Consider the following 16,785-nt stretch of genomic DNA (forward strand, 5'->3'; position numbering starts at 1 on the left):
AACCCAGAGCAGAGACAGCAGATGATGTAACAATTTATTAGGTTTAAGTGCAAAAAAGAAAACGTAGCAAAGACAAAAAAAAAACAATAAGACGTGGAGTTTGGATGAGGCGTGGCCTGGGGAACGTGGCTAGGGCGAGGGAATGAGGCCTGAGATGTGGAGTGGAGCTGAGCAGGGAACAGTCACACTGAAGAGAGAAGATAGAGTTAGGGAGGTAGTGGAGGCAGCTCTGAAGTGGCCAGTTGTAAGAGCAGCAATTCTTACTTGCAGTTAGGGACCTGGAGTGTTTGAGAGGGGGGGTGATGAGAATCCAGGGGAGGCTGAGTGGCGTGGAAAGGCTGGCCTGAGATCCGGGGCTTCAGATGGAGTGTGATGGCAGGAGGGCAGGCAGGTGAGGCACAGAGAGATTTTCAGAATGATTGCTTGGTATCCTGAGTCCGGAGGTGGAGCGTGAGCCAAGGTGAATACAGCAACTGCAGCACAAGAGAGTCGTGTTAACAAAATAGATCACAGCAAGAACTTGAAGTAGAAGGCCTGTTACCAACATGTGTTGATGACGAACTGGCAGTGAACGAACATCAACGTGTGGTTTAAATCCCTCTGGCTTGATTGCCTGCAATAGGCTCCAGGTGTGCAGGAGCTGGAGTTGGCCCTGCCCAGGGGCGGATCCCAGGTAAGTTCAGGAGCCTTATGGAAATTCCAGCCACCCACCGCAGACCACGACAAGGCTACTGACAGGAAATTGAAAGAGAGAGCAGTGTGGTTCATCTGACAGAGAAACATGTTACATTGGACAAATATCACTGCTGGTTGTGAAAATTCGTCAGTAACCGAACAACATGTCACAGATTAAGTGATTGTGCAGGTGTGTGCTGTAAAAATAGTTTTGTTTTCAGTTCTATCAGACATGTGCTGTAAAAGAAACCAGAAGAAAAACTGTGGAAAAGAGACACAATACAAAAGTATTTGTGATTATTTGTGACAATAGAAAATGTTATTGAAGGAAAATAACATTCTCATTTTTAAATACAACCTGACAAATTGTCATGTCTGTGTGTAGGCAGGCAGGAGGAGAGGACCCAAAATGCAGGACTCAAGGAAGCGGAAGAAACTCAAAATACACAGCTTTATTGCTGGGATGAAGCAGAACAGAAAAACACTAACTGTTCTGGATTCAAATATTGGGGATGGATACAAGAGGAAAACCCACAATAACAACACTGGTCCGGCCGGGTTGAGTCAAACGATGATTTTAATGATCACACGCGTGGGAGATGGACACTGATGCAGACAGCATCAGATCTCTAAATGGTGGAGCATTGATCAAACTCTTATAGCCTCTGGTGCCTCCACCTTATCATAAAAGCCTAAACATTCACATACTTTTCTCTCACACGGCACCTAAGCTACGACCTTGGCTCCCTGTTTATCTGCTCCTGCTGAGATGGGGCAGAAAACTCCAGCATGTTCTCTTCTAATCAGACAAATAAGGCGATGACTTTCTGCAAACAGTATTTCTTATAACTCAGCAGTATAATGCATCATAAAACAATATCATTCATTCACAATAAATCAGCAGTCTAATGTAATGCAAATCAGTTTAACTAATGCAATAGTTATCAGCTTCTTCTAATTCAGGAGAATAATGCAAACTAAAACTACATAATAATTCACAATCTTTAATTAGGGGTCTAACATGGCATAAAATAATATTATAATCCTACACCGTCTGGGGCGTTGTCCTGAATCAGCAGAAGTGTCTGGCAGAAAGTTTGAATGGGACTGCGAGAAGCATGAGGTGTGTGTGAGCCAGCCTCGAGGGGGCGGGGTCACAGGCGGAACGAACGAGGAGTAAAATGTGTGTGTGAGAGAGAAAGGAAGGTGGGGGCGAGTGACCAGGCTGTGAGTGTGTGTGAGAGAGAAAGAAAGGTGGGGGCGAGTGACCAGCCTGTGAGTGTGTGTGAATTCCTGGAAGACAAAAGAGGGAGAAAAGTAGGTCAGTTGATGTTCTGTGAAATAATAATAGTCAAGAAATCAAAGTGATCAAATAGGAGAAAGTGAACTAAAGTAAATAAAGAAAACTAAAACAGTGGATTAGTGTTAAGGTAATGAAAATAAATTGCTAAAATTAACAGTGACATTTAAAGGTGATCAAGTATTCAAGGATGAATGGAGGATTTGATGGCTGACTGTTGACTGAGCTGTTGGGTGAAAGGACAAAGATTTGTGTTCGCGGTTAAGAGCAAATAAAAATTCACATTTTGGGGGTTTAAAGTCAGTAGAGTTCAAAACAAAATAAGCAGAGATGTGTTGCTTTAGGAGTGATGAAAACATATGCAGTCACAGTGAATAATGAAAGTCTCTCAGTCTGTCGTTTACAGGTGGGGAACGGACCTGGATCAATTCTCCACGGGCAGCAGTCAGAAGAAAAGGTTAAGATCATTAGAAAGAAAAAATAGAAACACTCAGCCAGAATTTTGGCTGAATTGTTTTGCAGCTCCCCGTCCTCATCCTGAACGAGCAAGCTCCAAGGAAGCTGATCTCTCCCTGAAGACACCAAGTGCAGTTCCAGAAGCACGAGCATGAACATCAACAGTGGACAGGAGTCCAAGAGACAATCTGAGCAGAGAGGTCCAGCAGCGCTGTGGGCAAACGGCATCAGGAAGAGAAGAACCACCATCTAGACTGGATGGATGGAGATGCGTTTCCAGCAAGCTGCAACCTCACTGTGTGTGAAGGACTTTTGAGAAGACTGTCTGAGTTTGACACTTGCCATGTTTGGAGTGAGATGGCAATGAAAGAGACAGTGGGACAAAGAGAGACACGGGACAAAGAGGTCAAAGGAGCTTGCATAGAAAAGCGTCTGGACTTCTTTAAGTTACTTGAAGACGTTTCACCTCTCATCCGAGAAGCTTCTTCAGTTCTAAGGTCAAATGGTGGAGAGTCCCAGATATAAACCTAGTGGGAGTTTCCCCCCACAGAGGGACAAAAGGACCCCCTGATGATCCTCTAATCACCTGAGCCAAGGTGTGAAACTGGGTGTGGGTCCCAATCAGCCAGAGTTTCAGGTGAGCTCATTGTGAAACCTGGCCCCACCTTATCATGTGAATTCCTGAGATCAGATGGCCCAGGATGTGAGTGGGCGTTAAGGCGTCTGGGAAGGATCTCAAAACTGGATTATAGATGGCAGAGAGAGGACTCCCACTCACAGACCAGTTCATACCTGAAACCAGTTTAGACCAGTCTAAATCTCAAACCACAGTATATGAGTCTACAACTCATATACTGATCGTGGCTGAAGAGTTGGGTGTTCGCCTTGTAATTGCAAGGTTGCCGGTTCGAGCCCCAGCTTGGACAGTCTCGGCCGTTGTGTCCTTGGGCAAGACACTTCACCCGTTGCCTACTGGTGGTGGTCAGAGGGCCCGGTGGCGCCTGTGTCCGGCAGCCTCGCCTCTGTCAGTGCGCCCCAGGGCGGCTGTGGCTACAATGTAGCTGCCATCACCAGTGTGTGGATGGGTGGATGACTGAACGTGTAAAGTGCTTTGGGGTCCTTAGGCACTAGAAAAGCACTACACACATGCAGACCATTTACTAACACACACACACATGGAATGAAGCTCATTAGGATCAAACACAATTTTAAGTAGGTAACACTGTTACCATCATCCTGCCTGGTTTATCGAGTGGGGTGAGAACTGACACATAGGCGACTGAATTAGTATTATTTTGGGGAACATGATAGCAGGGTGAACAGAGTCCTGCAGCCAGAGTTTGAATGAGTGAAACTGGCAGATTTTTGTTTGGTTTTGTTTTTGTTTCTGAAGTATGGGGAAGGTTTTACCATGGCACCAAGTTTTAGAGTTGGTGTTTTCTCACCTATAAGAGAAAGAATATTCTGTGACAAGTCCTAAGACCGGGCTTCGGTTTTCTCATCTACTTTTGTTTTGTAGTTTTATCTTTTATTTTTCATTTTTGCACTGATTTCTGTTTGTCAATTTCTTTTCTTTAAGCAGATCTGCACAACGGGAATTAAAAGTGCTATACGACATGTTGAGAAAACCGTTGCAAGTGAGTTTCTCCACATTAAAATCTAAATGCGATGATAGTTTCCACTATCAGCAAAGAAAGAAAGAAAGAATGGATGAATGGATGGAAATAAAAACAAACTGACTGACTGGTAAAAGCTGACAAGACTTGACCACGAGTCAAGGTTAACCTCCACCTAGACAGGACGAAAGGGTGGATGAATTTATGTGTTTCCTTTTACAGGAGCAGAAAGATGACAGCAACATCCGAGGTTGATGGTTTAACCTTTTAAATGCCATTTTTATGTTTGTGAATCTACCAGGGGTGTGTTATTCATGGGGTTGTGTTGTGTGTTGCTCACAGAGGTAACTGTGACAAAGTGTGTATACACCTGCGCAGTGCTACCATTTGCATTTTCCCCATTTGGAAATTGTAGCATTAAATTCAACTGACCTGTTTTAACAGCAGTCAACCAAAACACAGAGGTTGATGAATTCACTATTCCAGTCATGTTTGAGTACTTCCTCGTTTTTTAACAAACTGGGAGGAGTGGGGAAGTAACCTGATGATAGTCCTGCCTCTTGCTGCCATGTCATAAAAAGGTCAGATTTGCAGATGAGACAGTTGAACTTCAGATTTCTGGAGACAGGATGGAGACCATCTTGGTTTTCTCTGTGTTGCTTCTGGCCTGCTCGATCTCAGCAGCTCAGACAGCTGAAGATGAGGTCATTCTTAAAAAAAAGATTGCGCTCCTACAACCATTTGCAAGTGACATGGAAGCTGTGCTGACAGGGATAGTCACCTCTTTGGCTGTACAGAAAGAGCAGATCACACTTCTTCAAAAGGAGAATCAAGGTACAAAATTGTGTTAGTTAGTGAGAGACAGCAGCATCAAGAAGCCTTCATGTGATCCGCTGTTGTGTTCCAGTGATTTTAAAGAACAGAATTGTATTTCTTGATCATGTAAAGACAGAATTTTAATTACAGGAACACTAAAGCAATCTGAAGACAAGCTGTGCAATCATGTTCCATTTCCTTTTGTTTTGTCAGAACAAGAAGCAAAACTAAAAAAAGTGGAGACACAGAAGACTGAGATTGAGCAGCTGAAGCAGCGGCTACAAGGTACTGTGTGCAAATCCTCAATGGCAGAATTTCTACAGAGATATTGTAATATTTATGTTTATGACACAAGTTTGAACGTAAACTGTTGAAATAAAATTGTCTAATTGTCAGCACAAACAGATAAGCACTGCAAATATATTCACTGGGAAGTGATTTAGCATGACTTTTGTCATGCATTTGAATTGCATAGTTATTGGTTCCATGTTCAATAACTTGTCTTTTATATGGAGTGAGAGAAACAGACTGAAGAGACAGCAGGGATAACAACTTTGAAATAAAACTGCTTCATTTCTTCACATATATCATGATATGAAGCAACATATAGAGCAGGCAATGCAGGACCACGGTCTGATGTCACGGGACCGAGTGGTCAGTACCAAAACTGGACTGAGGTGCAGAAACCCAGGACAGAGAAGCCAGGTAGCTTTACAATATACTCAGTCTTAGAAAATGTGTCAAGAACAAAAAGCAGTGAAAGGTAGAATTTGACGTGGCGTGGCCTGGGTAACATGGCTAGGGGGACGTGGAACTAGAAAGGGGAAATGGGCCTGAGATGCAGCCTGGAACAGGACAGTTAGCAGTCACTTTGCAGGAGGAGCAAAAGAGCCATGAGTGGAGGGTGAGCTGAGCAATGTGGAAAGGCTGACCTGAGGTGAGATCTAGAGGTTGCTGATAGAGTGTGGTGGCAGCGGGCAGGCAGGTGAGGCATCGAGTGATTTCAAAAATGGTGGTTTGTTATCCTGAGTCCGAGAGAGAAGCGTGAGCCAGAGGTTTGAGAGAAGGTGAATCCAGGAACTACAGCACAAGAAAGTAAGGTTATCAAGATTATTCACAAAGGGAGCTTGAAACATGAGAGCCAGCTACCAACATGGATTGATGACAAACTGGCAGTGAATGAAGGTCAGTGGGAGGCTTAAATCAATCTGGGTTGATTGGCTGCAAATCAGCTCCAGGTGTGAGAAACTGGAGGTGGCCCTGCCCAGGGGCGGATCCCAGGTAGACTCAGGAGCCTGACTGAAAATTGCAGCCGCACACCCCGGACCATGACATCTGAAGTGTTTAATGGGAGCTGATGTCACATGGTGCTCCAAATATCCTCTCTAATCATGTTGATGAAGTATTGGTGATACTGGCACATCCTGATGTGCCCATGCTGGCAATAATCGGCTTCTAGTTTAGAATTCATTAGACAAATGTTTTATATATAAAGAATAATAACTGTTAATAGTGGTAAATACGATTGATAATCTAAGAAGGCTTACATAAGTTAATCGAATTATTAGTGAAGTACAGGAATTAAAATGGAGTCAGCGCCTTAAAAAAGGAGTGAAGGTGGAGCAGTGGTGACCCATCACACTGTTACTTTAATTTACTTTATTGATGTATATAGCACTCTTAACACGGTAAAAGCGTGCTTCACAATAATGTAAAACAGATAAACATGAAACAGCACAAAGCTCGTCTAAATATTAGACTATCACTCTCTGTATTTTCTGTGCTGCTGACAAACTGAAGAATCATTAACTTACAGTTTCACAACAGTCTGTTTTTAGTGCAGTGAACACGATGACATTTCTTTAACATGATATCTACATAAACTAATATTTCAAGACTATATCAAAGTAACGCATTTACCAAATGGGGTTTGTGTAACGTGTAGTATTTGAATTCACAGCCTGTACAAAGGAGGTCTAACTGTAAAACAGGAAGTTTAAAATAATGACATTTCTCTCTCTCAGCCCGACAGGTGGCTTTCTCAGCCTCTCTGGTGGAGCATGGTGGTGGAACTTATACTGGACCATTTAACACAGAGACTACTCTGATCTTCAAACGCGTCGTCACAAACATCGGAAATGCCTACAACCCCTACACAGGTAATAACACTCAATGTCACTTATCTGCTTTGTTGATGTCAGGCTGATGTTCCAGATGTTCTAACAGCTGATTTTTCATGTAATATGGCAAAAACAAATGTCCCACAGGTATTTTCACTGCACCAGTCAGAGGAGTCTACAACTTTGAGTTGACCCTGCATGGACACGGAGACATTGCATATCCTACAGCTGCTAGGTTGTTCATGAATAAAGAGCTCATTTTTACGGCATGGGAACATCAGACAACACATTCTCCAAGTGCCTCTAATGGTGGCTCACTGCTTCTAGATGCTCAAGATCAGGTGTATGTGCGCCTCTGGGCTGGTGCAAGGATATTTGATGATGACAATCATCATACCAGCTTCAGAGGTCATCTGCTTTTCTCCATGTGAAAGGTGTACCAGCTGCAAACTTCCTGTTTGGGCTGTCTTGTAGCTTTTTCTTTATTTTTTCAGAAGTAAAACAGGAAGTTAATCACCTGCTGGGATTATTTTTCATCTGTCTGTAAATCCAAAATCCAGATACACTAAACAATAATGTCATTTGGATCTCTCTCTCTTCTGATTTCAAAATTCAATGTGATTCCATTCTGTCATTTCATTCTAATAATATATCATAATAAATCGATGATTAAGCAGCAGAGGTAGTTTCTTTGTGTGTTTTAATTCCCATTATCTCATACTGACAGCAGAAAAGTCATGTCACAGTTGTGTTTCCAGAACAGAGATCAAACCCGACACATGCTGGGAGTTTGGCCTGATTTAAAATTCTGTGCTGAATCGTTGTAGAGTCAATGATGTCGACGATGACCTACATCAGTACATCACCGCTATTACCTTGTGGTGGTGTCCTGGTGTTTTATATGCACTGCCAGCTGTTAGAAACAAAATACTGGACCCTTTGTTACAGTCAGTTTATTTGTGGGCGTAAGATATTTGTACTTCTAGTTTTACATCTCAGTACGTTCCTTCACATCCAATCTGATTTCAGTAATATCCTTCCTGGAATTTGTTCAAGTTTACCAGTTTTTATTTTGATGCTATGATTTTTTATTCTGTCACTGATAAATAAAAAATTGCAACAAAAAAGTAGTTGAAAATCCACACTGTAAAACCCAATGCGTTAATTTAACTCAAAACTTTTGGTGAAACTGATTACATAAAATATTTTAAGTAACTAAAACAAACAAAAAAACAAGTTAAATAAACATAATTTATGTAGCTGATTTGGATAAAAAAAAATTTAAGTTACACTGATAAATGTTTTTTTGTTATATCCACATTTTTGGTTTGGTACTGTCGCGGTCTGTGGAGGCAGGCCGTGCGGTGGTGTGTGCGGTGGACCCAGGTGCGAACACAGGTGAGGAGACGGAGTGAATTTAAATTGAAAGCGAGCCTTTATTATGGCCGACAACATAGAGGTTAAAGAAGGCAGAAGCACAGTGACTAAACTAAACTATAACTAAACTGGGAAACTAATACTGTGATAAATTATGGAGACTCAGAGAACTATGACCATGACTGCAAAGACTGGCCATGAAAACATGGAGGGTGGGAACACAGACGACGCGACACAGGCTGAATGAAACACAGAGGCTGTGTCCCAATCCAGGGTCTGCAGCCTCAACGATCCTCAAGGGCCGCGTACTCAAAGACCGCTAAGGCCGGAAGTGCGAGGCTTGTGTAATGGGACGTTGCGCTGATACTGTTGTTTGTCAATAAAGTTTTAAAAAAAAAAGCCTCCGTCGCGCTGCCCAAGTTGCCTAGCAACCATGATACTAACAGCTGGAAACGTGTCATACAGCTTTGTTTGACAGAGATGAAGGAGAAAATCTTTTGTTCATGTGTTTGTTTCTACATGAGCTTTGATCATTCTCTGTGAGATTAAGCTCAGCTATTGAACGGCGTGTATTTTAAAGTAAAGACTTTAAAACCAAGTTAGTACAAACGTCACTAATGTCACATGACTTTGCCGACATGTGGCCAACAGGAATGTTTTAATGTTCTTCGTTATTAAACATTTGCACATAAATAAGTGACATCATATTCAGTACTTAAAGTTCACTCTTCGGGCGCCCCTCATCTGCCGTTTTTTTCTGCAAATTTATCCACACCCACCGCCGCGCTATGCATTCTGGGATATGTTGGGCCACAAAGTCTACACTGCCACAGCCTTAAAATTCAGGGAAATGAAGGACGCATTTGGGGGCCGCATTTCGAGCAGCCTTTGAATTGGGACAGCCTTCGTCGCGCCGCTGTGACGTAATCGGCCTTAAAATGCGGCCTTTAAGGCTGCAGACCCTGGATTGGGAGACAGCCAGAGACTAAATATACATGAGGGATGATCAAGGGATACATGATACACATGAACCTAAAGACAGGACAGGGAAAGTGAAACTACATACACTGACATTAGACACAGACTTTCAAAGTAAAACAGGAAACATGGGGATTAGACGTGAGCTGAACTGAACATAACCACGCAGACATGACGCATGACAGGTAGACGCACGGACCAGGGAGACTGAATACAGGAGGAGATGACATAAACAAATAAGAAACAAAGGACTAAACAGCAACCTCAGAATGAACTAGCTGAACTAAACTAGGACACAGATGAATACCAAAATATATAAACACTCAAACACTGGGTCACAGACCCCGCCCATGACGGGTACTCTCTACGTGATCTTTTGACTTTCAAGTACAAATCTACCTCAATACATTTTAGGAATTAATAATTAGTTTTAAAATGTTAAGCATTTTAAGCTAATAGGACTAAAAGCTTTAAAATACACCCAAACTCTTGTAATAGCCAAAACTACTGTGTTTTGAATTGGATATTAAAAGAAAATGTGTTAGAAATAAGCAATTACACTTGTAAAAACACAAGACAGACAACATAAATTTACTGAGTATTTTTAGCTTGCATTACAAAATGTCTTAACATTTGCACTTTTTCAGAGAACCAAAAAACTTGCAAGGGGATAGAGCTGAGATCCTCTATGACAAATGGAGTTCAGTAATAAATGACAAATTAAATTTCCTTGTGTGCATGTTCATAAAAGAAAAGAAATCTCTGGCAAGCCCAAAGAGATAAATTCAACAGTTTTATTGGAGAAAATGTCAGAAATGTCAAGTTTAGGCACAAGTTTACAATATTAGAAATAAAGAATTTCACAACATGTTTTAACAGTGTTCTGATTTGATTAACACATGAGTCATTTTATTAAACAAAGAAAGAAAGAAAAGGAAAAGAAAAAACCCTCAGATAAAATCCTGCATTATCAGGGGGGGAAACTGAACTTAAGTAAATAACAGTGCAGCTAATACACTGAAATATTATTGGGAACTCTTATAAAATACAATCCAATTGCCTATTTGATAAGTATATATTAAAGACTATATTAAAGCGTAATATTAAAGGGTAATATTAAAGGCCGGCTTTAAGGGTTTATATATATATATAAAGTATACTGTGCTTTAGGTCATTAGATTTCCTGGCGAAATGAAACTGTGATAAACAGGAGCTTTAGTGCAGACTTTTCACAGAATGTAGCTCATGTTTGTGCTGCTAGATGATGACCTGAAGGTCGTCTCCTGTTGTGTCTGTGAGGAGTGGGGGTTCAGAGTATATCACACTCATCCTGTCAGTAATGCAGTAGATCTGCAGAAGGCTTTCACGCTGTGCACATCTCCCTTCCTGAAGGTGTTACTGAAGAAGACTGTATTGAATAAAGTGATTGCATATGTTTTGATTACACTGAGTTTGCGTCTTCTCTGAAAAGCCTGAGGACAAAGGAATTGGGGTCGATAATTGGTGCCTGTGACCCGGATCCAAAATGGCTGAGAGACACGAATTAGATCGTAATCATGGGGTCGTGAAACGAGGCGAACAGAGGACAGGTCTAACAGAATCTTAAAGGTAAGCACCACCTGTTACATCCAAGTGTGCATGTTGGATGAACCCTAAATCATCTGTTCGCTAATTTAAACGGCAGTCGTGCAAAATTCTTCCAGTGTCTGGGCACTAGAGCAGGAGACTTTTGTTAAGAACTGCAGGTTGATGTCTAACGGGACAAATTTTGACCTGGGGTTGGTTCCCCCACCGATGGCTGGACGCAGCGGCGGACCAGCAGCGTCTGGGGTCCTAGGCTGGTAACCTGAGAATTGAGGGCCCCCAAACCACCCTAGAATAGCACAGAGCAAGAGACGTTCATTAAGAACTACAGCTTGATGTCTGGCATTCTAGTATTGTTTTGTTACACAGCAAAATCTCCAGTGTTAAATTAACACTAGAGAGTGTCTATATGGGGCCACACCTCTGAGTGTTAAATACAACACTGTTGAGTGTTAAAGTAACACTTTTGACAGTGTTATATGTTTAAAAGTAACCTAGTCAGTCTTGAAGATTAACAATGACTAACACTGAGCAGTGCAGATTTTCTAACACTGGAATATTTCTAACATTTTGAGTTATTTTCATTTCGCCATTTGTTGATTCACTTGAAGAGCAAGTAACGTAATATTGGTCAAGTGATCAGTTTGATATCAATCTTTCGTGATGCACTGTCATATTTACATTATTTGTACGGTACGAATGATTTGCTTTGGTACCTGCTCAAACTTAAGCTCTCCTTAGTATGGCTGGCTCCGTTTCTCCAACAGCGCACTCACAGGCAGCAGCTGCCCCGCCCCCTCGCTCAGTCGCTTAGTGCCTGAGCTCGGATCATACCAATATCAGGGGGGATTCACGCACAGTCGTAAATTCCCACAGTGTGCACTATGTGCTTCGAATATTGTGTGTACTTTTTGTTTTATACAGTTGTCAGCCAGGCATCTAACTATGAAAAAATTACACTCCAAAAGACCCCGGGCTTCTGACAAAACAACCCGAGCTTAAGCCCAGTAAGCCACCCCCACGCTCCACCCCTGTTTTTGAGGATATAGTAACAGATCCCTCAACCGGGGTACTAACCATCAAATATGAAACAGGTTTGTTTGAGTGATTTGTGTTTCATTGGATGTCTTTTTTTTTTAGTGTCATTATTACATTGTTTAATCAAAGAGTGTATAAAATGAGTCTATGGAGGGACCATGTTAACTGATTTGTTTTGCTCCTATTTTTAAGGTCTGGAAACATCTGTTGCAGAAGTGTCTCCTGAGCGGTTCCAGTTATCATGGCCACATTCATCAGATTCACAGGATACGGTCATCCTTTCAGACAGCCCTTTGAGGAAACGTCAGAAGCTGGATGCAGAAGCTAAGCAAGTAGGAGCTAACAGATTTCCACATTCTTCTAATAGTGTCTTTTTTGTTTGTAGTTTAAGTGTTCTGAACTGTAGTGGTTATATCAACATGTAGGATGTTTTTATTGTGTTTTCCAGTTGGTGGAATCCATTCTCACAAGCAAACCTGGTGGAGAACGTATAATAAATGAGTACAATCGGACCAAGTCCCTGGTGGATGAAACCAGAAGAAAAATGGTCAACATACTGGTAGCTGACATGACAGAAAAAAATGGGTAATTTATTTCTGGCCCTGTGATTTTTTTTACTATCATTTTCAAATTATTTTAAATCTCTATGAATTCCAGCGAAGCTGACTAGTTCTTTTCCTTTTGATCTTGCAGGACATCACCACCACGGCAGGTAAAAGAAATGTGTGCCAGAGGAATTGTAACCTTTTTCCCTTAACTCAGTGACCCGTACTCAAAAAATGGCTATGTGAGTAGCTAACAGCAATAACTGATACAACTAAAATCAAAATTTTAAATCCTGCCAAAATGTATGTCCTTATCAACTGTTCATGGTTACATAACTTACTGATAATTAATAAACAAAATGTCTGTATATGTCGAGAGTGGCACTGGGTACTTGGCCTGGAGGATTAAAGCCATACAGAGATGCACTGCTAAAGAGAGGCGATTAACATCTGGAGGTAACATTCCTAATTCAGTGGAAACGTATAATACAGTTCCAAATTGTGGTTCTGTATTAATAATGGTTATCAAATGTTATTATTAGTTTTGATAAAGTTGTATTTCATATTGTGTAGCACCAGGAGATGGATCATCGGGTGAAGACCAGTGTGGTGGACCGACTGCCAGACGAGAGTTGCAGTTTGTTACAGAGAAGATGCTGAGTGAGGATGAGTGCAAGGAAGCAATCTCTCTGATGAAACATTCAGCTGATGAAGACACAGTCAAGAAGAAGATGAAGTTGACATTTGTTTATCGACACAACATGGTCCTTGACCTCCTGCTGTCAAGCAACATACTGTCTGTGTTTCCACGTTTCAAAGATATCAAAGGCTTGGTGAATATTTTTCATTACGTTGACAATGTAAACACATTTTATTTTTTGCAGAGAGCAGATATAATTCTCTGTTCTCTATCCCTGTTACAGATCGAACAGGAATTTGTACTGATGTTTGGTAGGATGTATCAGGCAGGTTGCTGGAGAGGTGGCCAACAACATTCAAAAGAAAGATTATCCAACAAGGCAGGAAGCTTCCTTCTACCAGTGACCTGGAAGAACTCTTGCTGGCAGCTGACTCTCCTGAGGATGCCACTGAAGTTAATGCTGACATTGGTGAGCTGTTATTTCTTTGATTAGCACATTCACAGGATATATAATGTTTGTCACAGAACAGCTGTCCTTTTGTATTTTGGGTCTACTCAAACATTTTGTCAGTGCAGATGCATTGAAATTTGTTATTGATGAGGATGATTCAACTTTATTAAAAACAAATATTTTTTCAGGCTGAGACGGTGACCTCTCAGCGACGCTATTGCTATTACATCTGATTCCACCATCTGGTCAGGGTCGGAAGAGACCAGGAAAGGTGTCAGCTTCTCAAGCAGAAAGGCATCTTGTGGTCTTCAAGAAGGTTTGTTTCTTTTCTATTTTTATGGTATGAATTACCAGTTTAAGAAACACTTGATTCTTATTGCCTGTCTGTATTTGTCTTTTCAGACTGGAACAAATATCCAAGAGCACCTTGATGCCATCACTACCAGCACTCAACCCTACCTCCTGGCTGTTGGGGTGAAAAAGCATGACATCCACCAGTTCTTCATTATTCTTGACAAGAATGCCATACCATGCAAGTCTACCTCTTCACTTGGTGCTTTTGATGAACTGTTTAAAGCACATTTTGTGTTTGGCACATCTTACAACACCATGCTTCACAACATGTACACGTTCATCCAAACCACAGTGTACAATATAGATGTTGGCAAAATCAAAGAAAGTCCCAGAGTTGCTGAAACACGGACAAGGTTGCTTCGTTAGGGCTTGAAGGTTAATTCTCCATCATGAAGTGTTTTGTCTGTCAGGCTGAGTTTACTGGTTCAAACATGCTTGTTAGGTATTTACGGTTAGTCCATGGTTACTTACCTGGAAGAAATCTTCGCCTTAAATGTGCCCAGCGTGACTGTGGCTGTGTGTTTGGCACTTTTGCAGGTTTTAGAAAACATTTAAATACCAAACACCTTAACTATTTCGACCAACAGGCTGACACTGATGTTAATTTACAGCCTGATGTGGCAGTTAAAGAAGTTAGCACTACAGGGGAGGTGGTGTCAACTAATGTAGAAGAAACACCCACAACATCTGAAATGTTGAAAAGTTCAAATAAGAGCACTTTGGATATGTGTGCCTCTACTGTTGCACAGCTCAGGGCAGCTGGATTAAGCCAATCTACTGTGAATAGTTGTGTCTCCTCAATGGAGGAAGTGTTTTTTGAGATTCATACTCAGGCTAAAGATGCAGCTTTACAGAGCTTACCTTCACAGGACACTACAAGTAAAAAGAAATTAGAGCAGTCATTCAAAAACTTTGAAAACCCATTCACACTGTTAAATTCAGAAGCTAAACGAAATAGGCACTTTAAACAAAAATGGGCAACTGTTGAACCTGTTGAAATGGTGCTTGGCACAAGATTTGACAGTAGAAGAAACAAGATCACAGGGACTTTTGATCAAGTCATTGTAACCGATAGGTTTGCATATGTTCCTATTTTGGAAACACTGAAAACTATCTTTCAAAACCACCATGTTGTCGACATGTTCAAGTCGAGGAATATGTCCAGAGAAGGTGTGTATGCAGACTTAATCGATGCTGCCTATGTTAAAAGATGTCCCCTATTTTCTGCAGAAAAAGATGCCTTACAAATGATGACTTTGAAACTGCAAATCCCCTGGGCTCTGAAAAGGGTGTACATAAATTAGGTGCAATATACTTTACACTAAGGAATTTTCCTCCAATCTTTAATTCGTTGTTGGTCAATATTCTTTTGTGTGCTCTTTTTCATGCACAAGACTCAAAGCGTTATGGCTTTAATTCAATCCTTGAGCCACTTGTCAATGATCTGAAAGTTCTTGAGACGGAGGGACTGAAACTTCCCATGTTTAAACACTTGGTTCATGGCACTGTAATCCAGGTCACTGGGGACAATCTTGGCTTGCATAGTCTGTTTGGGTTCGTGGAGTCATTTGCAGCTCGATATTGTTGTCGTTTTTGTCTGCTTGAGAAGGATTGTTTTCAAAGTGTGTTCTGTGAAGATGATTCTGGTGTTGCACTAAGAACTCTTGATATGCATAAGCAGCACTGTGAAAGTGTACAAAGAGATCCTACGCTACCTCATGTATGTGGTGTGAAACGCACTTGTCTCTTGAATTCACTTAAATATTTCAACACAGCCAACAATTTTTCTGTAGATATCATGCATGACATTTTGGAGGGAGTTGCTCAGTTAGAGGTGAAACTTGTGCTGCAGTACATTCAGGAGAACTTCCTAAGTGCTGAACAACTTGCTGGTAGAATACATGCCTTTGACTATGGCTTCAATCAGCAGCGAAATCGCCCACCAAGGGTAAAGTTGTTTGACGGCAGTAATGATTTAGGACTAAATGCAATTCAATCTTGGTGCTTATTGCATAATGTACCTTTGATGTTTGGCGATTTGGTACAGGTGGGTGATAGCTACTGGCATCTTCTACTTCTACAAATTGTCAATATTGTGTTTTCACCAGTGCTGTCAGAAGGTATGACCATCTACCTCAAACATTTAATTATTGATCATCATCAGCTCTTTAAGCAGTTATTTCCTACACTCAGTCTCCTACCAAAGCATCACTTCATGATACATTACCCTCGCAGTATACGAAATATTGGCCCAATTCTGCACATGTGGTGCATGCGTTACGAAGCCAAACATAACTTCTTTAAGAAGCAATTAAAAAGCTTTAAAAACATTACAATGACATTGGCCAAGAAACACCAAAGTTGTATGGCCATGTATTGGGAGTCTTTTAGCCTCGAAAGATTAGCTTTAGGACCAGGAAAGATGGTGACACTTGGAGAGCTGCAAGAAGGTCCAGAAATTGCTTTAAAATTTGGAGCTGCGTTGTCCACCAGTGTTTTATCAGCTAAGTGGATAAAACATCATGGTACAGAGTACCGCCCTGACTTTATCATCTGTACAGAGGTAGTGTCTGAGATTCCAGTGTTTTATAAGATCAAAAGTATTGTTGTGAAAGATGACATTGCATTGCTCTGTGGAAAACTGATGGAAACCCTGTGTTTTGATGACCATTATCATGCATTTAAGGTCAGAATGCACCCCAATATGGTGCTGAAGGTGTTGAACATAAAAGAGCTGTATTACTTCAAACCATTTGATCTTCAAATGAAGTATGGCACTTCTGATTCCTCCCTGTATGTGGTTCCATATTGTCATTTTATGCCGAACTAAATTCA

The 16,785-nt window shown here is 41.2% G+C and overlaps 2 protein-coding genes across 2 annotated transcripts; both read left to right on the top strand.

Moving 5' to 3' along the window:
- The first annotated feature begins 4,673 nt into the window (after positions 1–4,673).
- Positions 4,674–7,537, top strand: LOC113018444 (complement C1q tumor necrosis factor-related protein 3-like). Its single transcript, XM_026161510.1, has 4 exons — positions 4,674–4,881; positions 5,077–5,148; positions 6,888–7,022; positions 7,131–7,537. The coding sequence occupies exons 1-4, from the start codon at positions 4,677–4,679 to the stop codon at positions 7,412–7,414; spliced, it is 696 nt and encodes a 231-aa protein (XP_026017295.1). The 5' UTR covers positions 4,674–4,676; the 3' UTR covers positions 7,415–7,537.
- A 5,753-nt stretch (positions 7,538–13,290) lies between these two features.
- On the top strand, positions 13,291–16,387 carry LOC113018443 (uncharacterized). The gene is made up of 4 exons (XM_026161509.1): positions 13,291–13,338; positions 13,429–13,614; positions 13,785–13,912; positions 13,999–16,387. Exon 4 carries the CDS (start codon positions 14,340–14,342, stop codon positions 15,252–15,254), a length of 915 nt encoding a protein of 304 aa, XP_026017294.1. The 5' UTR covers positions 13,291–13,338; positions 13,429–13,614; positions 13,785–13,912; positions 13,999–14,339; the 3' UTR covers positions 15,255–16,387.
- Positions 16,388–16,785: the final 398 nt, after the last annotated feature.

The sequence above is a fragment of the Astatotilapia calliptera genome, unplaced genomic scaffold (assembly GCF_900246225.1).
Source record: "Astatotilapia calliptera unplaced genomic scaffold, fAstCal1.2 U_scaffold_84, whole genome shotgun sequence".
Taxonomy (NCBI): domain Eukaryota; kingdom Metazoa; phylum Chordata; class Actinopteri; order Cichliformes; family Cichlidae; genus Astatotilapia; species Astatotilapia calliptera.